This window comes from Lutzomyia longipalpis, chromosome 3, assembly GCF_024334085.1.
Source record: "Lutzomyia longipalpis isolate SR_M1_2022 chromosome 3, ASM2433408v1".
NCBI classification, from domain to species: domain Eukaryota; kingdom Metazoa; phylum Arthropoda; class Insecta; order Diptera; family Psychodidae; genus Lutzomyia; species Lutzomyia longipalpis.
In genome coordinates this window covers 7,487,417-7,512,773 of record NC_074709.1, presented here as the reverse complement: position 1 = coordinate 7,512,773, position 25,357 = coordinate 7,487,417, and the positions used below count along the sequence as shown (strand labels likewise).

The window sequence follows — 25,357 nt, the reverse complement described above, 5'->3', positions numbered from 1 at the left end:
ATATAGACGTGATATTTTCATAGATTTCAATCTATGACGATTTAAAAACTCGAAACGGCCACATAAATCCTCTAAGTGTTAATAGTATTAAGTCTATCATCAAGTTCTTCATGAGAAAATTCGGAAAAAACGCTTTCTTTTTGAGGAAAAATTGAGGGAAAATTTGAAGTTACAATTTTTTTCCCTCAAGTGTTAATGATGAATCAAGAATCCTTTTTGTATCCTCTGGAAATTCCATAGATCATTGATTTCTGAAATTGACTCAATTCTCCCCGGTTTCCCTAAAAAACACAGAAATCTTCAAAATATTTTATATATTAATAAAAAAATATTAATACATTGATTAAGTTAACAGTATAAAGTATATATTTTTTTTTAATAATAATAATTGGAAGCACTTTGATAAGAGAATAGCCAATCGCATAATAAGTTTTACAATAACTTTGCTGTTTGGGAAGCAATTCTTCGTTTTCTTAGAAGGCTGTCCGGCTGTTTCCTATGCTCCTCGCAGGTAGACTATTTGTCTTATTCGAGGGTTGATCTCGTGCCTGAGATGTGGCAACAACAATACTCAGGCACTGGACCCATTCTTCGGCATTCTTTCCGTCCTTCGGTTTTAGAATCAACGTTTGATCTCCCGTGAAGATTTCAAAGGCTTTGGGAATATTTCTAGCACCTCGGGATACCTTTAAGGAACGTATTTGATTGATATCAATACTCTCTCCGCCACTCTGCAAAAAAGGTGAAATTTATTTGTTAAAAAAAAATTCGTTAGGGCATTTGAAGCTTTCTCGGTTAAATTTCTGTTGATTGAGACGACTTACAGAACCCTTGCAGGATAGATGAGCTCCAGATAGGGTAAAATATCGCGTTCTCCAGCGTCTAAAGAGTCGCCATTTGCCCTTTTTCTCCTTCAATTGACCCTCAATTACGGGCTGGGTGTTACCCTGGAGGAATCCCATTGCCTTTTCGGGATGATTGCAGAGGAAACAGCCCCATTGGAGTTGCAAATCCTCCGAACTTGTTCGACCATTTGTGGAATTTCCATTAACTGGCCCCAATTCGAATACATCGAAAAATCCCGAATTCCTCAATTCATTCACAAGGGCATCCGTGTCCTTTGTGGACGGGAAGGCACTCGTTGCCAGTGTCACGAAGGATTTATTCTCACACTTGAGAATGTCCCAGCAATGCCTGAGGCTACTCACAGCTGGATCACGGCTGCTGAGGGCTGTCTGGGCGCGTGATTGCTGATCAAGAAACATCAGGTGGATCCACGTTTTGGGATTTCGTGTACGCATTGTGAAGAATGTCTTGGAATAGAGACAGTGCGGACCTCGAGCTTGACAGGCAAAGTGTAGCTTTGCAAATTTCTTTGAACGACGCTCTGAAATTTGAAGGAGATTTCTTGTTAATTTCTTATCTTTTTTTTTTTCTTCTTGAGGTAATGATTTACCTTCAATGGTGCATTTTGCAGCTGGTGGCAAGCGCTGCTCCACACTCTCAATAAACACTTTGATCTTGTCGAAATGCTTCTCGGAAAAATGTTGGATTGTATCTCGTTCTGGGCATGGTTCAAAGACACTCATTCTCTGTGAAAAAATTTAAGAAAATATAATTTTTTGATATATTTTTTTAACCCTTTAACGTTTAGATTTTTAGAATTTTTTTAGATTTTATTGCTATGAACGTTTAACGTGAAACATAAAAAACATTGAAACATGCGCTCTTTTATCGCGATTTTTATTCTATGAATTTTTTTAGAGGACTTTTCTCACTCAGAACGTCTTCTTTGACCCCTTATGCGTGAATTTGATGCATTTGTAACATGAAAAAACAATTACATTAATAAATAATTGAAAAAATAAAATGTTTCACGTTTGGGTCAGCGTATGACCCAAAAAACCTTAAAGGGTTAAGAAAACAAAAATTTGGGAAATTATTTTTTGGTACCTGATAAAGGCTCACAGTGATTTCGAAAGAAATGTTTAAAAAAAAATTTAAAAAAAAACAACAAATTCAGACCCCTAACTATTACAAAGGCTGGCATTTACAGCGTTAACAATTTAAATGTGTTAAAAAGATTAAAACACTTAAGAATTATTTAATTCATTTAAGTTGTAGTCAAACACTGAATAATGAAGATTCTTCGAGCTTTTCGAGGATTTTTATCTCCTTCCTCAGGTACAAAATATTCCACGGAAAATTGTCAAAAGCTCATTTTCAGAAGTTTTTTGGGTGATTTTATCAAATTTACGTCGTTGGAATCAGTTTAAACTACAAATAAATTTAATTAACTCACCTGGTTGGTTGAGTGATGATTGGCATTGAGGAGTGTGATGCTTGTGTTATCATTGCGACGCGATGTAACTGTTACGGGTCCCGATACGGACACCTGATTGCCCCCCATGGCATTGGAGGAGACGGAGTTGATTGGGAGTGTCATCACTGATTGCTGGAATGATGAGCTAGCACCCGCGGACGATGGAGCTGGTGAGGCGTGCTGAACTGAGACGCTGTTGCTTTGACTCGTGATGGATCCCAAGCCCCCACTTGACCCTAGGAGGGTGCTCAACCCCTGAGAATGGGGTCGAACACCCCGCGGGGGGCTCGTGGTCACCGTGACGCCGCCAGAGGTGATTTTCGTCGACGGAATGCCCCATTTGTTGTGCCCCGTGATGATCACATTGCTACTGAGTGGCGGCACGGGGGTGACGTAGTTGGGAGCTGTGGCACTGACACCGTTGATTTGGGACACGCTACCGCTCGAGTGGCTGTTTGTGTTGACATTGTTGGGGTTTGAGGTGTTATTTTGTTGCTGATTTATTTGCTGGGATGAACTGAGGCGCGTCATGCTCTTATGGAGCCCTCCCACGGAACCACCGGCTATATTGAGGCGCGTCATACTGCGATGGGTATTCCCAGTTGAATGGAGGCGTCCTGTGCTGCGGGAGTCTCCCAATTTCGCACGACGTGTGTAGCCTGAAATGATTTGTTTTTCTATAAAGAATCATTCAAATGGAATAAGTTTGAAAGGTTCTGATGCTTACCAGTATGCGGTGGTGATACAACAGCAGTTCCATTTGTTGCCGTGCTGCTGGGCTGTGATGCTAAAGTTGCTGCTGCTGCTGCTGCTGCTGCTGCTGCTGTTGTTGTTGTTGGGATTGTAACAACATGTGAGGTTTTCTCAGGTTGCGGAGGGACGTGCACAGTGGCTGTACCATTGGATGTTGAATTAATCACAGTGGTTGTTACGGAATTTCCTGTAGTTGCTGTTGCTGTGGCTGTTGAGACAGTCGCGTGAATGGGGGCCATGTTGAGCTTAACAATAGTCACCCCACCGGATATTTGATTGCCCGAAATTGGTGGTGGGGAGGATGATGTTGTGGGTGATGTTGAGATTGAGGATTGTTGCGATGATGTGTTGTTCTTCTGGCGCACGCACGCGAGTACTTTGTCAGTGAAGAGTATGGGGTATGTTGAGCAGAGCATTGTTGCTTCCCGAAGGAGGATTGTTTGTGATGTACGATCAGCATGGGGTAGGTGTTGCAGGACAAAATCAAGTGCAAACTGCGCTCGAGACTAAAATGCAAAATTTCCGTTACCGTAAAATGGGGTGAATAGAATCAGTTTTTGAGTTTGAGAGGCTGTAACTAAAGAACTATTTGAGCTAGACCTGTGAAATAAAAACGAAATTATGGGTATTCCTTTCTACTTTAAGGATACTAGTTTACTTTTTCACTCTATGTTGCAATTTTTCGTTAATTTAAAACAAAATTGTCCTGATTCTATTCACCCCAACCTTGGGGTGAATGGGATCACCTATTTTATTTGAAATTTCTGCCTAGAAAATCACTAATTATTGTAGGAAAAATCATTTTTAGTTAATTTTAATGTATTTTTAACTAGTTTAACCAGGCCTTGAGTAAATTGATGACACTTAACCGGTTAAGGACCGATAAAACGTTTTTATCTAGAAGCTCGTTTTCGAAAATGCCTAATTTTGGCAAGTTAATTATTTATTCAGCTAGAAATATATCAGAAATATGTCTTAATGGTCACTGAACATTTTAAGATCACAAAAAGACATCGCCAAGAATTCACAGGATCAAGAAGGACGAAAAACTGAAAATTTAAAAGTTGAAATTTTTGGCCAAAAATGTCTTATTTAAGCCCAAAGGAATTTTCTGAAATTTCTTTTCACGTTATTCCGGTTTTTCGTCCTTACTGATCTTGTGTGTCCTTAGTGGTGTCTTTTTATGATCATAAAATGTTCAGTGAGTATTAAAACATAGTTCTGACTTATTTCTATCTGAATAAATAAAAATTAGGCGTTTTCAAATACGAGCTATGGGTCGAAAACGTTCCATCGGTTCTTAAGTGTTAAAGGATCTAATTTGCTTTAGATTCAACGTTCTTCTTGGTTCTACATCTCATCTTATCTCATTTTTTTTTAGCAAAGTCAAATAATCAATTTAAAAACGCATTAAAGTGTGCAAATTAGTGATCCTATTAACCCCAAATTTTTAAATTAAGTAACATGAAATCCAAAAAACACTAAAAATAGAAAAAATATTTTTTTTATAAAAAATGTTTTTACTAATCCCTAGAATAAAAAGAGCGTTGAATTGCAGTAGAATTATATTTTTAAGACTTTTGTACATTTCAGAATAAGTAAAGTTTTATGGGTCAACCAATTTAGCGTTTTTTAAATATTAAAAAATATTAGAAAAATTTTTTTGAAAAAAGTTCTAATATTCTCTAACTAGCTCTAATGGTCTAATGTTCCTTTCGGGGGTATGATTTCAAAATTTAAAAACATATTGTGGTCAAAATTTACGATCAAAGATTTTCCGAGATTGCTGATTCATATTCACCCCATTTTACGGTATTTTTCAAAATGTTTTGTAACGGAAAAACGAGAGGAAAACTGAGCAGAGAATGTGAAAAACTCACCCGACTGATTTTTCCTGATGTCGCCAAGACTTGGGAGGCGATTGCCACAGTCTGTGGATTCTTTTCAGCAGCTATTTTGATCTTATCGAAATGCTCATAAATGCGAGACGGCACCTCCTCGGCTAGCTTCAGCAAGACATTGAGTGTGGCGGAAACAGTGGTGGTCTCCTGTAGAGATTCACACAAATGCGGAATGTGGTCTTCCAGTGCGGACGAATTATTTTTGGCAATCAATGCAAATAGTTGAAGGAGTGCCAATTTCTCCTGCGTGTCGCAGCGATTGAGCAGGGAGATGAGTACTAAAGTATGCTGATCCAGTGAATGTGGGGCAACTTCGTAAATTTGCGGCAATATCTGACACAACCCGTAGTTCCCCGCGAGAACGCTGTCCAGAATCGATTGCACATGGGGGCTCAGCAAGTAGGCATACTCAATGGCGGCCAATGAGAGGTAGCTTGCAAGATTCTTTGCCAATTCCCGATTGCCTTTCTGCAGGAATTTCACAGCCACCGGCAGAGCCATCTCCATAACGGTCTTTTTGTTGTAATTCTATGTAGCAAATTTATACAAAAATTAACATAAAATAAATAAATAAATGTTGAACCATTAACTCACGAGGAATATGCTGGATATTAAATCGGCCGATATTTTAGCATGAGGCGGATCTTCGCCGGACAGTGGTTGCAAATTCTGCTTGAGGCATGAATCCAGAAGGCTAACCAAGGCAGGGCAGTGTCTTTCCACAGTCTTCGTCTCACGTATGCACGATGTTACGCGTGTCACACAAATTTCCATCACCGATTGATCATTTTTATTTTGCAAATAATCCGCCTGGGAGATGATTAGCTCGATCTGCGTCAGCTGAAATTAAATTGAAATTCAATTCAATTCGTTTTTCTTTTTTTTTTGGGGGGGGTTTTGACGTTAGAAAATTGGAATAAAAAATTCTTTAAAACGTAATCTTTTCTCTTTATAATGATTAAACAAAAATTTACATAAATTATTGCTCTTTGTTAAATTAATTGAAACGTCGCTGTGGGGCAAAGTAGTTGTGCTTTTCTTTTTGAAGGCTCTTGTTTCGTCGGATTTTTTTTCTGATTTTCAATGATCACTAAATCATTTCAATAAAAGAGTTTAGACACAAAAGTTCGTGTCATAAGATTGGCTCAAAAATACAAATACATGAAACATTCACGCTAATGTTTCATAAATGTTTTTTGAACGATGTTTTTTGTGATATATCTGATTTAACCCTTTAACGTCCAACGTGAAACATAAAACATTGAAACATGCGCTCTTTTATCGCGATTTTTATTCTATGAATTTTTTTAGAGGACTTTTCTCACTCAGAACGTCTTCTTTGACCCCTTATGCGCGAATTTGATGCATTTGTAACATGAAAAAACAATTACATTAATAAATAATTGAAAAAATAAAATGTTTCACGTTTGGGTCAGCGTATGACCCAAAAAACCTTAAAGGGTTAAAATAGAATTATATTCCGATCTTTGGACGTATTCAGATTATTTGCCGAATATTCGAATGATTCGCCAAAAAAAAATCAAAATATTCTGCAAATTAAAAACCACTTAACCCTTTAAAAATCATTCTAACCCTCATTCTAACTATTATCTTAAGTGCTTAAGCTGTTATAAACTTAAATAGTGTTTTTGTGGAAAGAATTTAATTTAAAAAAATCGCTCAGTATCAGAAGTTTTTCTTAATGAAAAATAGAAATTAATTTCAAAATTTTACAAAATTATTTTAAAAGATCTAACATAATAAAAAAAATGCGAACAGAATATTTCTCTGCGAATCATAATTTTATTTCTCTAATTTTGTCTCGAAAAGGTAGTTCTACTCCACTCCTTGATCCTATTCACCCTTGGTGAAGTTTTATTATTTTTCACCTTAAATATTATTCAAAATCAATATTTTTTCCCGTAGAAAATTAAAAATAAAAAAGCCGCCAAGTCTCTTGTTTGAAAAAAAAAGAAGCTCGATTTTAAATTTTTCCCAAGGGGTGTTTATCTGAATGAAATTATTCGGATTTTCGAAAATATTTGCGAATATACGATAATATTCAAATGATTTGATGAAGAAATCAAAATATTGGTTTTTAGACTCAAAATGGCTCAGATTGAGAGGCAGAAGCCTAAAAAATATTTAATTTAAAGCTCAAAAGGACTACATTCAAACCAAATAGTAAATTCAACCCGAAACATGATAAAATCAAGCCTAAATAAGACTAAATTTAAGCATAAACATTTTTTTAGCCCTAAAAAAATGTTGTAAATTCAAACCTAAAGGTGCTAAAGGTATTATTTGATTTTCAACTCTAAAAAGACAGTGTCTTCAATCTCAAAAACCTTTTAAAAGATATTAAATTGAAGCCTAAAAAAAGTAGTAAATTCAACCCAAAAAAGGGATAAGTTTTCTTTTCGATTTCATATTATTAGTCGGCTTTTAACAGGCAATGTTTATTGGGGAATTAAAATATACAGATCTTTGTAAATATTCGAATGATCCGCAATAATAACCAAAATATTCGTCCGATAAACACCCCTTGATTTTTCCTTAACAGCTTTTTCATTTTCTTAACGTTGAGTGTAAAATGTTTGTAAAAGAACGGTATAGTTGTTAAATAAACTAAATAAAGGTAATTTATCTGTCTTACCACATCGGTGAGATCATTGACAATGTCAACGTCTGCCACGGAGAAGAGATCACCGGCTCTCGAGAGATCCCTCTTTGTAAGAACTTTTGCAAAGAGCTCGTGCATTTTTGCTGCTGAATCAGCTAAAATATTCTCAACGCTTCATATCTTTTCTCTTAAATTTCCTAGAAACAAAAAATAAAAATTAAGATTTACAAGCACTCTCCTCATGATTATTTTATGATCCATCACCCCGAAAAAAAAACTTGTGTGTGATACAAACATTGAGAAATGATATGATTCAGTTAATATACAGCACGGGTGAGCACGTTATTTAATATCTTCAGTGTCTGGAAAGTTCCTCCTTGGATGGATTTTGTGTGAATGTTGGGCAAGATTGTGTTGCTTCTAATCACAAAATTTTAAGATTTTTTAATTGTTCTTTTTTTTTAAACTTTTTTCCTCGTGAAGGAAAATTTCTTCACGCCTCCATTGATCACAAAAAAACTTACAACTATATAGCACAACTTTTATGTACAGAGGTGTTACCAACTGAATTCATGTTCTTTCTGCATATCTAACTGTACTTCTTGTGCCTTTCTCCAACTCAATCGTGGTATGAAAAATGTCAGCCACACACAAGAAAAGCAATAGAAGAAAATTGAAGCACTTTTCACGATTTTCCTCTGGGGCAAAATGCAGCTTTTTCTTCACATTCAAAAAAAAATTAAAGAGATTTTCGTTAAAGGAAAACTTCTTCTTTTCACACCAATTCCATTGGAAACATCTTCAACTCTGTGAATCACGAAGTGGTCTTGTGCGTTTGCAAGTACCGGAGGCAAAACCAAGACTGGTGTTTCTTCTTCTCCCTCTCAGAAGCACATACACATATTTATTGTATATAATTCTATGACTATATATAAAATATATATTTGTATGCAATCTCTGTGGTGCGATTTGATCACAGAGGCGCAACTTTTCTATTAATTTCCAATCGAATTCTTGCACTTTGCGCAAAAGATCTCGCGAAGTAAAATAACAGTAAAGTGTAGTGACCCCGTGGTAGTGTGCGTATGTATGAATGGGACAAACATATGTAGCATAATGCTGCATTAGTGTGTGCGATCATGAATGGGGTATACATAGAGAGAATTTATGGTAGATGACAGGTGGGATCAGGTAAAACTTTAAATAAAAATTCCATTTTTACTCACATTTCACCACTTTTTCGCGAATTTTCCGCACAAACACCCACAAATTTGCTAAAGCACATACCTATCTTACAAACTATATACCTTCATAGTGGAAAAACAGAGTCTTTCATGCGGAAATTGAGAGAAAATCCAAAGCTCTGCGACAACACACACGGCAACAAGAGCTGACGATTGTCACGGGTTAGACTGGGTTGCTCACACGAAGGCGGTCTGTACTAAAAAATGTTTTTTTTTCTTGTTGAATGGAAAAGAGTTGCGATGGATCGTGTGGTGTAAGTGTGGCTGGTGCAGGTTTAAAATTAGCAAAAATGTCCGAACAGTCGCTTTTCCTTCGTATAAAATTCTCAATATAATATATTTTATTATGTATTCACAATGTTTCTCTCTTCGACATTCATTTACGTGACATTTTCTTCTCCAAACTCCTCTTCTCTGCAAATTTTACTCCCACAAATGATTTTTTATTTTATTGTGGATTTTTCTCATGCGCCGGGTGATCGCAGCTCTTTATTTTTTTTTAAATTGAAAAATCCTCCTCAATTCAAATTTGTACGATGTACCTGACATAACTGCTCAACAAACGTGATGTACTTCTCTTTTGCCTCACATTGGTCCATACCAATGAGATTGAACCACGCCTGCCATAGAGCTTTCCCTCTAATATCGCCCATACTTGGTCTTCCTATATGAAGAAAAATGTCTCTTTTTATCATACAAACATAGTTCGTATTAGAAAGTAATGTGGAGCATATACTGTAAAACGGGGTGAATAGAATTTTACTAGAATACTTTAACTAGAGACAGTGTAGATTATCTATGATATATTTGAAAAAAAAACCGTTAAAATTATTTAAAAAAAAAAGAATATTTTGTTGTTTTTATTTCTGGAATATTTTATTTGGATATATAAAATCTGAGAAAGGAGTTTATTCAGCCTTATATGGAAAAATTCCTCATTTAATTTTAATCTTTAAGTTCAAAAGAGAATAATAAATCGTGAAAAGAGACTTCATTCTTTTCAATTTTGGAAGAGTTTTTCTCAATATTTTCTCTTCATATATTGTAATATATTTTGTTTATTAATTTTTCTTTTTTTTTCTATATTTTGTAAGCTGAAAACAGATCTGTGAACTCTTAAATGATTTTGTATATATTTAATGAATAAACATTTTAATATTAAGGAAAAGAGACTTCTCATTTTCCATAAGGTTTAACTGGGGAAACTGGCTAAGATTTGCCCAAAAATGAAAACAATGACGTCATTGTTCGATTTTTTCCACTCTCAATGCAAAGAATAAAAAAACTTGAATAATTTTTTTTGATATCTCAACAATTTTCCTGAAAATGAACCTTTAATTTTATTCTAAATTTATTTATTTAACAGAATTATAATTCTATCATCTTATTGAGAATAATATTCTGTGCAATATGAGCTTTTTTGACATTTTTCAAGATGGCCGCCAGATTCTTTTACCACGTCTGACTCAAAAAATGTATTTCGATGGATTATTAATCGATTTGATGATGAAAAATCTAACCAAACAATACCAAATATGGGGCTGAAAATCGCCATTTTTGAAAAAAATCTTACCTCCTGAAAACAAATCTACCATATGGGATTTCCGGTATCTCAAACACAAACAAAAGATATTCAAAAAAAAAAAGTTTTGTGCTTATTTTTGAACACCCATTACATGTTTCGTGCATAACGTCCTTTTCAGTTTCTCATATTACCAGAAATTCTCTGTTGGAGCGGCATTGTTTTAAAGATTAATCAATTTATTCAGAAAAATTAAAATAAATTGAATCGAGAAGAGAATTTGGCTTAAAAGTTGTTTAAGGTTCAAAGGATATTATCCTCAATATAGAAAAATTTCCTTAAATTTTGTTTTTGAAATTATGTGAGACACATACAAGTTATTCATACTTTGGATATATGTTGCTCTGATTTATGCTCTAAATTTTTGAATATTAAAAAAATTATAAGTATTTCTTTTACAAAAAAAGTTTCAGTTGCTTTTTATTTACGTTTTATTCATTCATTATTAACCTTATTCAGTGTAGAGTACGAGAGCTCTAGCTAGAGCAATACTTTGATCACTTCAAAATAAATATTTTATCCAAATTTGATACTTTATCAACGGCTTTCTCTACATCTTGTCTTCAGGAGATTAATCCTTATTAAAACTCAATAAAAAAAGGATAATTATGGACATTTTTAGCTGTGTTTCTTTCAGACACAGCTTTTGTGTACCGAGCAAAATCGAAAGTCGTCAGATCGGCCTCAAACTTGGAATGAGCACGAATTAGGGTCCCCACATTCCAAAAAACGTATGCGCCAAAAATTTTTTTTTCCGGCCGTCCGTCCGGCCGTCCGGCCGTCCGGCCGTCCGCCGTGGTTCAACCATAAATTGCAAGAGAACGGTGATAGATAGAGACTTGCGGTAAACGGCAAAGTTTAAAAGTCGACTGGAAGACGTCCGATTATGACGTCAAATTTTACCCCCCACCCCCCCGTCCGCCATTTTGAATAACCTCAAAATTTTGTTTTCGCTATATCTCAGCCCCTGTCATAGCTAAAAATCTGAAATTTTCATATGTTGTAGGGGACATCAAGAGCTTTCCAACGATACCTTATTTTCGAAAATCGGTCAAGCCGTTTAGTCAATATGGCCGTCACAATTTTTCATCGAAAATCGACCATAACTCGAAAACGGCTTGACCGATTTCGATCAACCTGGGCTCAAATGAAAGCTCTCAACAAACCCTACAACTCTCTAGAACATCCGAAGTTTCAAAAGTGACCGCTAGGGGGCCAAAAATCAAAAACAAAATTTTCGATTAGTTTTCGATGAATATCTCGAAAACGGCGACATAAATTTTTTTCATTTTTTGATATGTTATAGCTGACCATATTATCTAGCTCTATGCCAAAAATGAAGAAAATCTATGGATCCGTTCTCGAGATATAGCCTTCCAAAGTTGGCATGTCATATCTCGGGTTCTACAAGTCCGATCTTGATCAACTCAAGCGCAAATGAAAGGTTTCGAGAAACCCTACAAATGTCTAGAACATTGCTACTTCGAGAAATGTCCGCAAGAGGCGCTAAAGTAAAAAACAAAGTTTTCGAAAATTTCGAACTCGAATTTTTCGAAAATGGCGACATAATTTTTTTTCATTTTTCGATATGTTATAGCTGACTTCGAGACCTTTAAAACAAAAAAAAATTTATGAAAATCTATGGATCCGTTCTCGAGATATAGCCTTCTAAAGATTTCTTAGGGTATGACTTTTCTACTTTTCCCGACTTTGCGCATATTTAAATTAATTCGCGTTCTAGTTTGCTCTCACAAAATTGGTACACTGAAAGAAACACAGCTCTCGTAAGCTTGGTCAGCTTACCAGTACATTTTAAACTGTTTATCATCAAATAAAATGTAAAAACAAAATCAGAAAGTCTTTAAATCTTTCAATTCCACGAAACTCACGAAACTTCCTTAAAAAATGATTTTTATTTCTTAAACATATTCGATGATTTTATAAACTTCACAACATTGTTCACAAATCACCCCGTTCTACGGTAGACATGCAATTTATCAATGAATTGATTTTTATCAATTTCACCTCTGTAGTTGTCACCCTCTGTAGCTTGCTTGTAGAGTGCATAGACCTCCATCCATTCCTCCTTGGTTACTTTATCGCTGATTTCACGTGCTGTCTTTGCAGCTTCATTGAACTTCTATTTAACACATTTTGTTGTTTATTTTTTTTTATTTCGAAATAAACCGAAAAAAATCACACAAGAAAACTCTTTGATGCGCTAAATTTATTTTGAAATTAAAATGAATCCATTTACCTCATCCAGAGACATTTCTCTTCTTCACAAAATATTCTTTTGGAGAAAAATTGATCCGATGCACCAAACAAACTGCATAGCTGCGAAAAATCAACCCAACTATTTATACATTCAACGGTGCTTTAGCAGAATTTTGTAAAATGGAATTTCCTCAATTAAATTCCAATTTAAACTTATTTTCCAATTGTTTGATGAATTAATTGATTAATTAATTAATTTCGTCTCGTCTAGGTTTATTTTTATTCAAAACAAAACACCGTCACCCGTATATTTTAGTCAATCATTTTCTTCATTCCTTTCACATAGAGTTCCTTGGCTCTGTCTCTGCTCATTCCCTTCAGGTCATTCCATGCGACGAACTTCTTAACATTGAATCGATCGTAGCGATTTGGTATTGGCTTATTGCAATCCCCGCAGATGGCTTGTTTGTACAGGGCGTACATTTTGAAGGCTTCCTCATCACTTTCCCGCGTCAATTCCGTCTCCATACTGTGGAATTTTCGTACATACTGAACAAAGAGTTCCTCCTTAAAATGCAAAATTGAAATTATTTTATTTTAAATTAAAAATACATAAATTGCAATTAAATCAACAACAAAAACGTTCACTCCTACACGTTCTATATCCATGCTGGGGGTCCCACGTGCAATTTGGTCGAGGTGCTAAAATTCACTGAAGTCTCTTCATAACTTGTGAGACATAAATACCTGACTTTTGGGTTGCTCCTGCATTATTTATTTGGTCTTTTTTTTGCTCTTGAAAATTCTTAATGAATATTTCAATGAGGTAAAGATGTAATTTAAATTTAATTAGTTGTCACAGTGCACTCTTTATTGACCTCGTTGTTCTCAATTCTTCCTTAAATTGGCTTCTTAGTACACCTCAAATGCTTGAAGTTCGGGACTTGGCATTGATATTGTCGCGGCTATTAAAGGTTTCGCCTATATATAAAAAAAAGAAATTTCCTTTTAGACAGAAATTAATTAAGGTTAAATAAGGTTAAATGGAGAGTCGAAGGGGTTAAAATGTAGTGCAATAAACTGGGGAAAATCGTCAATGATAAAAGCATAAATACAGCATTAAACAACATGATTTGATTTAACTAAATTCTCTGGAAACTTTTAGAGCAAAATAATGTTATTTTTAGCAACGTGGGATTAACGTTGAAGATGAATTTGAGAACCAAATTCGCCGGTATAGCGTCGCGAAGGAGAATTTTTGTCTAGAAATGTTAAACACGAATTTTCCCAAGCTTTCGGCAGGGTGTAGCCTACCTTCGTCAGGGGGTAAATTACATTATAAACATATAAAATGTTTAAAAACTTCCTCCAGATGTAAATTTTATTGACGGAGTTTAGCTTAGTTTAGAGAAAGGCAGGCTGCATCCTGCCGAAAGCTTGGGTAAATTCGTGTCTAACATCTACATATACATACACAAATTCCCCTTCACGACGCTACCGGCGAGTTTGATTTTCAAACTCAATTTAACGTTTTAGAGCAAAAGTAACGTTAAAATGTTAAATAAAAAAAAAACTATCTTGAATATTTATTTAAAATATTTTAAATTAATTTTCAACAAAAGGAAAAAACTCCACAAAGCTCTTTTCCAATTAAACCAATCCAAAGCTCTTCTCTTTTCTGCTTGTTGAAGTTTTTATTCTAACTCAATTAAATTTTCATTAATCATTTAGGAAATGCGTAAAAATACTTTTTTTCTCCTTCCTATGAAATTCTGTCAAATCTTTCACTTCTCAAAAACATTCTCTTTGCATGACAATTTATCTCTAATCACTCCATTTTTGGCAAAGATTTCATTAATCTCTCCTAATTATATACCTTTCTTCTTAACAAATTAGCAGGTAATCCTATATTCCATTATCTCCAACACATCTCTCACTCTCTGCTAAAATACTTTCATTGGATTTAACTTAAAGATCCATTTACAAAATCATTTGTTAAGCTGTCGACGAATTTTATTTTTTTTTCAATATGCCTTTGTGAATATGATTGATCATTCGGGTATTGTGAACTACATAATATACAATACATATTAATAATATATATATAACGTATTGTGAGTGGACGAGAACATATGTGAGGAGCAAGAAAAAAAAATGAGGTGAGGTGAAAGAAATTGCAATGCAAGAAACATTTTTACCTGACCACATTTGAAGATCATCACTCTAATCACGGAATTGTCGGGCGTGAGATCAGGTGGAGGGAGACCATCTGTGGGATCGATGATGACGGTGACTTTGAAGTCAATCGTGAGTGGAACTCCAGGTGCAAGTGGTGGCAATCGCGCGAATGGCCGCTCAAGTGTGTAGTGACGATTTTCCGCATGAAGAAGAACGCATAGATTGTTCGCCTCATGCCGGCGACTTGCCATGTTCTCTAGGCGCAACTTTAGCCGAAAGACCGGGCCAAGGCCCAAGACTTCGGCTGATAATTTGATTGGGGCAAAGCCACCATCACCGGACAATGTGCTCTCCGCCAGATTGATCACATCCACCGTTGCTCGTGCGGCTGTAAGTCGAAGACGCCAAAGCTCCGATTGGAATGATTGATAGATAGCTAGATGGAGGCCGAAAGGGAAGTTGAGAGAAAAAATTCTTTAATTTTTGTGTGAAAGAGGAAGTTCATACAGTAAATGCGTGCAACTTTGTACCCTGCAGAGAGACAAATTTTGAATTTAAAAAAAAATCCATTTTTCTTCAAAATTTTTGCATACTTACAGTACAGTACACAAATTGAAGCAATTACCGCTCAATTATTATTGAATCAATAAGGTTGATCAATAATTGATAAATTAATTGACTATTAAGTCATCAATATCAGCTCAAATCTATTGTTAAATAATTGATTCTCTATGCAGACTTAACACTATCAATTTTAAGTCAACTATTGACAAAATATTGCTCTTGAAATATTTGATCAATTGTTGGACAATTTACGCTCAATATATGGTCAATTACACAAATTTTGTGAACTTTTAGTAATTAATTTTCTGATTTTTTACTGAGCCAAGATGAGCTAGATCAGAGTGTGTTAAATTGAACTATTTTACTTATTAACAATTTAATAATTGTTCAATTTTTACTCAATTGTATCTCAATCAGATTCTATGCTCTCAGCACTGATCTTTAAGTGATTGTTCAACAATTAAAGAATTATTGTCTCAATCAGATTTATCAATAATTGAGAAATTGTTTGTTAACAATCAAATTGATCAATAATTGACCATCTAGTGCGAATCAGCATTGACTCAAATATTTAGCTCAATAATTGCTCAATTTTTCGTTAAAAATTGTTGAATATTGTTTTAAATAATAAATCAAAGATTGCTCAATTTTCGCCCAATTTTCACCCAATTTCTTCTCAATCAGTTTTCATGCACTGCACTGATTTATAGTGATTGATCAATAAGTGAGGAATTATTGTTTATCACTCAAATTGAACAATTGGGAAATTTTTTTCAATCATATTGATCAATAATTAACTATCTACGTTTCTGGATCTACATTGACTCAATATTGAGCAAATTTTATTTAAGTTCTTCTACAAATATTCATAAGAAAATATTGAATTATCTTTTAAAAAAAAATTATGAATTCTTTGGGAAAAATTCCCAACATTTACGGTATTATGCAGAGGAGGAAATTGTACTCACCCGAAGCATTTTCTCTTTCACGAATTGTTTGTTCCACGAAGACTTTCGTTTTTTTCGGTATGCGCAAATTGCCCGTATTGGATGTGTCCTCAGCATTGGATAATTTACCCGTCAACTCATTGCCAATGAGTCGCGGTGAAAACTCCGCGGTGCGTTTGAGAATTTTAATGATGAGCGACCCATCGACAGTAACGAGCACAAGAACATGATCCTCCTGCCCGAGACGCCCAAAGGTCATGGCAGACACGGTGTCGGGTGCTGTGAATTGGTCCACCAAACTCTTGCCCAGGTAGAGTTGGACGAGCCCCCCAAAGAGGGCAACGCAGACGAGTGTCATCCCCAGGTGGGACAGCAAGACGGGCACCATGCAGATTGAATGGGACGGCAGGGTGACCGTCCAGAGGCGTTTACCCTTCTTCGAGTAGCACATGAGGGAATTATTCATGCACACCACCACGATGGTTTGATCAATGGGCAATATGGCGAGCCCCGTTGTTGGGTAATCCAAGCGGATGATCTGCCGGCCCTCGAGCCAGGACTTCCGCAAGATACTCACACCACCCTCGCGTGTTGACACCACAATGCGAAAATCAATATCAAAGTGCCCACTCACGGAAATCATGCATGGGGTCCCATGCGAGGGGCAACATCTGGCACGATGCAGCACCGTGAAAGCCTGTGAGTCTAGAATGAAAATCTCCCCAGACTCACTGGCAATTACCAAGCACGAGACAGCTTTGGCATCGTTCGATGTTCGCCTGAGAGTGGTCATTGCGGTGATCATGGAGAGTCGCTGTAGTGCTGTATCGCGATTGTCATTAATGTAGCCCAGCACCTCCTCGTCCGACATACAAATTAGCCGCTGTGATGTCACAGTTAATCGACTCATTTCCACCGATCGCAGACTCGCAATTAATGCGCGAATATTCTCCGGGCGTTCACTGGGCAATTTACGCCAAACATCGTGCTCAATGCTCTCCACCTCAAGACCCGGTAGTGTGTACTTAAAGTAGGGTTTCATGTTGCGATAGAAGAGAACAGATGGTCCAACAGCCACGGCGATTACTACAAAAGAAGGATTAACAAAGTGAAAATACGAATAAAAAGAAAACTCTTTGCTTTGTAATTAAAATAAATATAAAATCTCTGTTACTTTATGCTTTAGAATTGTGGCAATAAATCCACAAAAGTTAGCATTTAAATTAGGCTCTAAATTGTGGGGAAAGTATCGGCGTCTTTTATCAGTTAAAAAAAATAATTAAATAATGTGGTCAAACTATAAAATTAATTATTCAAAGTTAAAACTTGAAGTGATTGACTTTATTTAAATTTCCTAAAACATTTTAATTAACTCGAGAGAACAACATAGAGCAGTATTTGACTAAATATTGAGCTCTGTATTTAGTTAATTTTTTGACTAATTTATTTCGCAAAACATATATTTTTTATTAAGCATTTAAGCATAAATAAATGGCAAAGGAACATTCAAAGAAATTGAGTGGAATTTGAATGATAATTGGGTAATTATTGAGGCAACATTTATCCAATTACTTTTATTTTTATAGTAAATGTGTGTAGAGGAGATTGGGGCCAATAATGTCAGACTATAGGGTTAAGGGAAAGCTTATAATAGCATATCTTTCTCTATGAAAATATCAGAAAATCTTTAAAATTTAGCTGAAAATTCTCTTAATATTTTCATGAATTTTTAGTTTTCACAATAAAATTATCTAACAATTCTAGCAGTTTTATAGCAAAATAAATGATAATTTCTAAATCATTTAAGCTTTAATCGGTTTCAGTATGAAAATTAACTCTTTGGGATCACTGCGTACATTAGAGACCGCTGGATACGCTGGATATTTTGAGGTGTCAAACTAATCGTTCTTTTTTGTAAGATCCTATAAAAAATTGCTAGAATTTGATCTCCATTGATGATGATCCTTGTTGGGGACTAGCAAATTCTAGCTGTATTTTCTTTTTGCACATTATACAGCTAACAATTCATTTTAGGCGACAAAAGCGCTCAAATGATCCCCAAAGGCAATTCTAGCAGTTTTTGTTGTATATCACATAAAGTAAATAATAGATAATCGCCCTTTTGGTGACTATTGGACTTCTTGAAATTCCTGTTACTCAATGTAGGCATTCAGCTGAAGTTAAGATTTCTTTTTGAAATCCTATTAAAAATCTGCTAGAATTTTTTGGGCGAGTTAATTAAAAATTCTAGAGAAGCAAATTATAGCAGTATTTTATTCTTGGACGTTACATGGGTACAATCATTTTAGACAACATAAAATGATTGTGCCCAATCCCAATGATCCCCAGAGACAATTCTAGCAGTTTTTGTTGTATATTATATAAAATAAATATCAGTTAATCGACTTATGGAGACTAATGGCATTCAACTGAAGTTAAGATTTCTTTTTGAAATCCTATTAAAAATTTGCTAGAATGTTCTGACTTTCGTCGAGTTAATTACAAATTCTAATTAACTCTAATTAATTCTAATTATTAATTCTCGAGTTAATTAAAGAAGCAAATTCTAGCAGTTCTATTCTAAATGAATTTTTAGGAATGTAAATAAAACTCGTCTTTCAATAATAAAAAATAAATAAAATTGAGTTTCATTTTTAAAGTAAGATGTTTCATTATTTTGTAAAATAATATATCTAAACCCCAATATCCCCTATCATAGATACACGTGAGTGATCAATAAACTACATAGTTAGATCTTTAGATTTAATTGAAGATTATTTGTAATCTTAAATTAAATCTCGTGAAAGAATGACGAGGATTTCTTTATCACCTTGAGATCAATTAAAAGCATTTCGTTGGAAAGGAAAAAAAAATGTGTTAAATTTTATTTAATAGCTCACTTTTGCTAATGCATTGAAGCCTTAGAAAGAGAGAGGAAAAAAAAACTCACTCGGAACTTTGGGCTCATGTTCCTCAATGTAGAGACTTTCGACGGCAACGGGAATCCCGGGGAGTCCCTGTTCGCTGATTAGAGTTGTACCTTTGTACACCTTAAGGTGGGATTTTGAAATGAGATCCACGGGGATTTCCGCTGCAACCAATTTGTGGTAGTTGTCGTTTTTTAAATCGCACAGGGTGAGACATGATGGTATTGTCCGAAGAGCAGCTTGATGTTCCGCCTGTGCATCCAACCATTTGCTGGATCTGCAAAATTTTTTTCTTTTTCTCAACTTTTCTTTTACTTTGGAAAATTATTTTTTTGCCGCACGCAGATCTTACCCAATGACTGACATTTTGCAGAACTATTTGGTATGGGGCAGGTGTGACAGAGAGTAGATGGGTATAAGTGCCCAGAGCTCATCACCATGGTGGTCTTGTCGACCAAACTTTCCGACCAAACATGCGCGGTGTGCGATAATGAAAAGTAAGAAAAATGGGTCACATGTAGAAGAAATCGAAAATTGAACTCCAAAACTGGTTTCCCAAATTTCTTTGCAAGTTGCAATTTCTTAACAGTGAAAGGGCCCCGCGGAAGATTGTTGTGAAGGAGTGCGTGCGGAATTGATAATGTAAGAAAAAAAACATCACGAGGCAAGTCGTGACGAAGTTCAAGTTGAATTGATTGAACTTTTGGTGAAATTTTTGCCATTTTTCTTTATTTTTTTCTACCTTCCCAAATTGTTGCGGAATTTTTTCGCACAAGATGGTTTTTTTCTTTATTTATAATGCAAAATTTCATGATAAGATTTAATTACTTACATCGTGCTTAAAGGTCAACTGAAGACATTTTAGTCAACAAACATTTTTTTATTCAATTTCTTCATCGAAATTTTCGTTCTTTGTTCATCACATTATGCTTTTACTTCTACATACATAAATCAATTTTTTTTTCGATTTCTGTGTTTATTTATCTATGTAAAAAAAATTATATTTAGCAACCCCTTCTACTTATATATTTCGTACAAATTACGTAGTATTGTCTGTGTTAAAATTGATGACGCTTGCGCTTGGTTATCTTCCTTAAACATTGACCTTTTGCGACGACATTTTGTATAAATGCAAGAAAAAGACATTTTTCCAATGCAAAAGTATCAATTTTCACCATATCGATATCAAGATTGTACATAACGTGCAAAATATATAATTTTTTTTTAAAGTAAAAAGGTGTGGCAAGTCGCAAAATCAGTTATAACGCACTCAAATGTAAGTTTTATAGTTTGAATTTAACCATTTTACCACTCTCATGATCAATTGATAGAGACACGATTCCGCCATTAGATTTTACAGGGAAATATGTTTTTTTCTCTATTATTTTGGCGGTTTAAACTCGCTACAATTGATGGGGGGATTTTAATAATTCCAGTTCTATATGGATATAAAAATACAAAAGAAGAAATTCACACACAAAAGAGGAAGAAACTCTTGTTTATTCTGCTGTGGTGGTCATATTCTCACCAGCAGAGCTCTGTCTCATGTGAGAATGTTGGTCGGTTGTTGTTATTGTAATTATAAAACCAAATATATATTTCTCGTCTTGCTTCATCATTCGCACACTTTGCGTGGATTATAACAGGTATTAACACCATTTTTTGAATTTTGTCCATAAATCGAGGCGTAAAGCTGTGTAAATGAGTAAATATTGCGTAAACCAAAGTTGTGAAGGGTTTACTATCGCGTAAAAGAAGTCATAACGTAACTTTTTTATTTTTAGTTTATTTCAAGCTTCTTTACGTATGACCCAATGAACCTGAAAGGGTTAAAAAATATTTTTTTAAAGAAACTAACAAAGTCAAATTGAAATACGTTACATTTTACTTTTCAGTTACACTTTGTAAATTAAACTGAATTCCGAATGTTAGGTTATGTTTTTTACGCATTTACTCTGATTTACTCACTCGACGTAAAAGCCTAAAAGATCATCTCCTACGTAAATTCGTATTAATTATTTATTAATATTTGAGTTTTAAAGGCAATATCAACAAAACTAATCATTCCCTTACATTGTTTATTTAGTATTTCGATCTTGTCTATGTAAGAAGCAGTAAATAATAATGTGAAGTTATGTTCTTTACGCACCATAAAACCAAGATTACAATCTTTATTATACTATTCATATTATTCCGTAACGTAAAAAATAAAGAATTCTATAAACTATATAAAGAGGTTTTCAACGTGATTAGGCTCTGTTAACTCTAGAAATATGACTGGAGAAGAAGTTTAAAAAAATATATCTTTAGTAAAATAGTAAAAGAGTAAATTAAAGTATAAGTACTGAAGTAGTGAAAAAATATGTATGCTCAAATTAATAGGGAACTTCTAATAGTTTTACGTGACTGTTAATATAAAATCTTATGAATTTCTCTCTAATTTTTGACCATACCCTGGACCTTCATCAGGCCCAGAACAATTGTTTTTTTTTTTAAATAATTTTAGAAGCTTTCTTTTTATTTTTTTAAAAATTCGTTTGAACACTTACAACTCTTCCAACTTCCGTCATCACACTATGATGGCCCACAAGTACAATTGTCCCATTTTTCAGAGGGGCAACACCACAACTCATTGAATACGGCAGTATGTAACAGACACTTTATGAATTTCGCAAATTTTCACGATCGTTCACCAGTTGAGAGCGAAGTGAGAGTGAAAGAGACGTCTCATCTGATCATATGCTGGAGTATACGTCCCAGGCATGGAGTTGGAAGAGCCCCGGCTCCGCTTGATTGCTCCAACTCATATGAATTTTAGTTGGGAAACGAACGTGCTCGCAAATGGTCGATGATGTGTATATTGCAAATGGAATTCTTGTGTGCTCACAGTGGTGTCAACTGTGTCGTATAAGGAGGAATTAATTCCACACTGTGTATATACAGTTGAGGTGTATTTAGTGAATTTTTGCTTGTGGATGGTGCTTTTTTGGTGTAGTGAAAGAAAATATCCGCGAAAAAGAGCTTTTTACCTACTTTGCAGAGTTATTTCTTCATGATTCATTGGCCCCGTATAGAAGAAATTTTGATTTTTCAAAGCAAGAAATTGCTGGGTCGAAATGGATTTTTCCACAAAGTGATTTTTGTACAACATTCTCAAACAGAAATAATGTAAGTTGAGATCATTGTTGGGCATTATTTATGTTATTTTTCTTGCGCTTTTGAAAGTAGGTCTAGGTGTTTATGAATATAAAATCCGCATCAATATCTTCTGAGGAGAATTAATGGAAGAAAATCATTGAATCTCATATAACTCACATGATCTGTTGATATTATTTCTGATTCTTATTTATTTCTGAATCATTTTGATGTATCTCTGAAATTCTTCTCCTATCTTATCAGAGTCAATTTGATTTATTGATATACAGATACAGTCTATTTAATACTACAAAAGTATGAGTGCAGCGAAAATGTTTCATATCGCACATCTCTCGGTTTTGCATTCAAATGCTTCTAGCTTATAAACTTTGAGGCACATTTGTGGTTTGAGAACATTCATGAGCGTAAATGGGAATTTCTTCAAATAAATTTAATGGAGGAGGACATACAGCTTGTACTTGTACATAACATACAATTTGTATTGCAAATTGAAAATTCAAATATGACAGCAAAATCGCACACATAGCAAGGTCCACAGGCAATCCCATGAGACAAGAACTTTTAAAACACTTCCTAGAATATTTATAGATTCATTGTAAAAATAATTCTTCCTTTGATTTCTCTTTTGTAGAATCTTTTTGTTTTAATTTATTTTATCATTTTGAAGTATTGATATGTTATTTATTATTTGAAAATTCTGAAAATTATATTTATCAAAAAGTTGTAAATTAAAGGTCAAGAAAAAGTTTTTTTTAAAAGACAATAAGATAAAAAAGGTGAATAGTTTTTATTTTTCTGTTGGATTCCATTAGAATCAACTTTGATTTTTTTTTAATCCTACAAGAGATAACATTTCCCGATAAAACGTTTTTCTTAATAATTCTTATTTAGAAAAGTAGGTACCAATAATGTATTTATTTTAACCAGGCGCCTCCATCTTCCGTGTAAGATCGCTTCAGAAATTCTTTATGACAATGAAATAAAATAGGTAGATATCTGTCTTCATCAATGATTCTAACTCTGACTTTTCAGTATTGGGTGGAAAATTCTTACTGAAAAATTAAAATGTTTTTTTTTCTTCAGAATTGAATTCAGAATTAGAATAATTGATACTCTGTGTAAAATTAGACCAGGCTTAAGCTTTCCTAGGCTAGTCTGAGTAAACCTAACCTTTTTAAGTAAGGCTTAAGTTTTAAAAGCTTTGCCTAAGTTTTTTTTTTAAATGTACCTGAATATTATTAAGGTTTTTGAATGCATTTTTCGATAATTTTTACGCAATTTGCGCATCTTCTTAAGTTGAGTTAAAATACAAGATTGTATCAAACCTATAGCGCGCTAAACCAATACTTTTGAGATAATTTTGAAAAATTTTTCTTGGTTTTTCTTTCGTCTTCTAACGGCCTAATATATTTTTTAAAAGGCTCTGTTGAGCATAAATTATTTTCATCGGGATCCTCTTGACATTTTTCTTAAATAAACGAAAAAAGTGTTTAGAAAATTGCTTTTCCATCGATGCTGACAAGTGGAAAAGTAATTTTCAGTATAATACGATTTCTTAAATATAAACTTAAATGATGTTGCAATAACCCGGCGTCTCCACTGATAATTCTATATATTTCTGTACTGCAACAAATAAATTAAGTAATTACCAGGCGCCCACATCTTCACAGCTATACCTACATTAGATAAATAATTAGCAAATGCTGAAAAATATTAATTTTAATTACCCAGCCAATATTTTAAATTCATTAAAAAATATTCATAAAAAAAATGCAAAAATGTATGCAAGAAATTCCTTTCAATTTGCAAATTCCTTCTGGCAATATAAATAAGATTGCAAGTGTTAGATATTTCATTGGTATGCGTATTAAAAGTGAAATAATAATTGAGTATGGGAAATTGTAAATGGCTCTTGGGTAAAATGTGTGTATGTGCGGTTTTTGAATAATATATTGATATGCTTTCAAGAAGAAAAAAAGTGAGAAAAGGGCATACAATCGTGCAAAATAAGAATGGTATAAGAAAATGCAGAGCTATATGTAGGTCAATCAGTTACAATTTCCGGTAATTTAGAGACTGTTCGCAATGAGATCAATTGAGAAATATTTTGCGGAGAGATGGAAAAATCAGCCAAGACGTGACTTTTTTGTGCTGAAATGTTTTTTCTTCATGAGCTGTCCAGGTGAAATAACAGTTATGCTATTGTGGGTGGAACACTAATTTCATCTTGTTTACTTTTAACATCTCTTTACACTTCATCTTGCAATGTTCCGCCAAAAAATTTAAATAAGACGAATAAATAAGAAAAAAATATTCCCCTGAAAAGACGATATTTCATGAAATCTCTTTTAGTTTGAGACAAAAAAAAAGAATTTTTGACAAATATTGTGGAATGCTATTGTAATGTGTTTTCACATAACAAATTTAATTAGGTACCTATACACATAAAATTACATAGGAGAAGTTTTTTTTTCTCTCTCTGTAAATTATTGAAGGGAAAAAAATGAAGGTCAATTGGTTTATAAATGCGTATAATAAAGTTAACCTTTATGAGAGAGGTTTTTTGAGAAGATAGTTTAGCATGTTTTACTTTCGAATGTGCATCAAATATATGCTAAAAGGTTTTCATACAAAAGAAAGGTAATCTGTCTCGAAATATCTTCACCTCAATGAAAGGGATATGTGGTGTGGCCTTTTCCTCTTAAAATTTAATTTATTTTCTAATCCAATAAATTGTATACACACATGCAATTGATTGACGGTAGAATGGTGATTTTAAAACATAAGGAGTGATTAAATCTTTCACCACGGAACCATTTTTATCTCAAAAAATTTTCAAGTTTACATTCCTCCACGACCATTTAACTTTTACCTTTTGCTGCCTATTCACATAAAAATTTTTCAAACAAATTGTTTCCAGCGACGGAACTTTCATTGCATGG

At 34.2% G+C, this 25,357-nt stretch overlaps 4 protein-coding genes across 9 annotated transcripts in view; 1 reads left to right on the top strand and 3 right to left on the bottom strand.

The window, feature by feature from the left end:
- Positions 1–299: 299 nt before the first annotated feature.
- LOC129791770 (protein melted) lies at positions 300–9,029 on the bottom strand. 4 transcript variants are annotated; one of them, XM_055830162.1, is made up of 10 exons: positions 8,125–8,462; positions 7,896–8,020; positions 7,634–7,797; positions 5,572–5,817; positions 4,957–5,505; positions 3,051–3,582; positions 2,303–2,982; positions 1,457–1,592; positions 825–1,387; positions 300–731 (listed from the first exon to the last, which is right to left on the bottom strand). In XM_055830162.1, the coding sequence occupies exons 3-10, from the start codon at positions 7,736–7,738 to the stop codon at positions 474–476; spliced, it is 3,069 nt and encodes a 1,022-aa protein (XP_055686137.1). In that variant the 5' UTR covers positions 7,739–7,797; positions 7,896–8,020; positions 8,125–8,462; the 3' UTR covers positions 300–473. The 4 variants fall into 4 exon arrangements, with proteins under 4 accessions (XP_055686137.1, XP_055686135.1, XP_055686138.1 ...); XM_055830160.1 differs by lacking the exons at positions 7,896–8,020; positions 8,125–8,462 and adding an exon at positions 8,827–9,029; XM_055830163.1 differs by having other exon boundaries at positions 7,865–8,462.
- A 121-nt stretch (positions 9,030–9,150) lies between these two features.
- On the bottom strand, positions 9,151–12,761 carry LOC129791771 (acyl-CoA-binding protein homolog). The gene is made up of 3 exons (XM_055830164.1): positions 12,684–12,761; positions 12,452–12,566; positions 9,151–9,508 (listed from the first exon to the last, which is right to left on the bottom strand). The coding sequence occupies exons 1-3, from the start codon at positions 12,696–12,698 to the stop codon at positions 9,363–9,365; spliced, it is 276 nt and encodes a 91-aa protein (XP_055686139.1). The 5' UTR covers positions 12,699–12,761; the 3' UTR covers positions 9,151–9,362.
- A 143-nt stretch (positions 12,762–12,904) lies between these two features.
- On the bottom strand, positions 12,905–20,141 carry LOC129791769 (Bardet-Biedl syndrome 1 protein). Of its 2 annotated transcripts, XM_055830159.1 has the most exons (7): positions 20,092–20,141; positions 19,612–19,718; positions 19,283–19,536; positions 16,354–17,418; positions 14,842–15,257; positions 13,298–13,624; positions 12,905–13,210 (listed from the first exon to the last, which is right to left on the bottom strand). In XM_055830159.1, exons 2-6 carry the CDS (start codon positions 19,623–19,625, stop codon positions 13,556–13,558), a joined length of 1,818 nt encoding a protein of 605 aa, XP_055686134.1. In that variant the 5' UTR covers positions 19,626–19,718; positions 20,092–20,141; the 3' UTR covers positions 12,905–13,210; positions 13,298–13,555. The 2 variants fall into 2 exon arrangements, with proteins under 2 accessions (XP_055686134.1, XP_055686133.1); XM_055830158.1 differs by lacking the exon at positions 20,092–20,141 and having other exon boundaries at positions 19,612–19,853.
- A 1,927-nt stretch (positions 20,142–22,068) lies between these two features.
- LOC129791767 (uncharacterized) overlaps positions 22,069–25,357 on the top strand; it is a 49,277-nt gene continuing 45,988 nt past the window's right edge. For both annotated transcript variants that reach the window (XM_055830154.1, XM_055830152.1), the window contains exon 1: positions 22,069–22,427. The gene's annotated coding sequence lies outside the window, so the exon portion shown is untranslated. The remainder of the gene's footprint in view (positions 22,428–25,357) is intronic.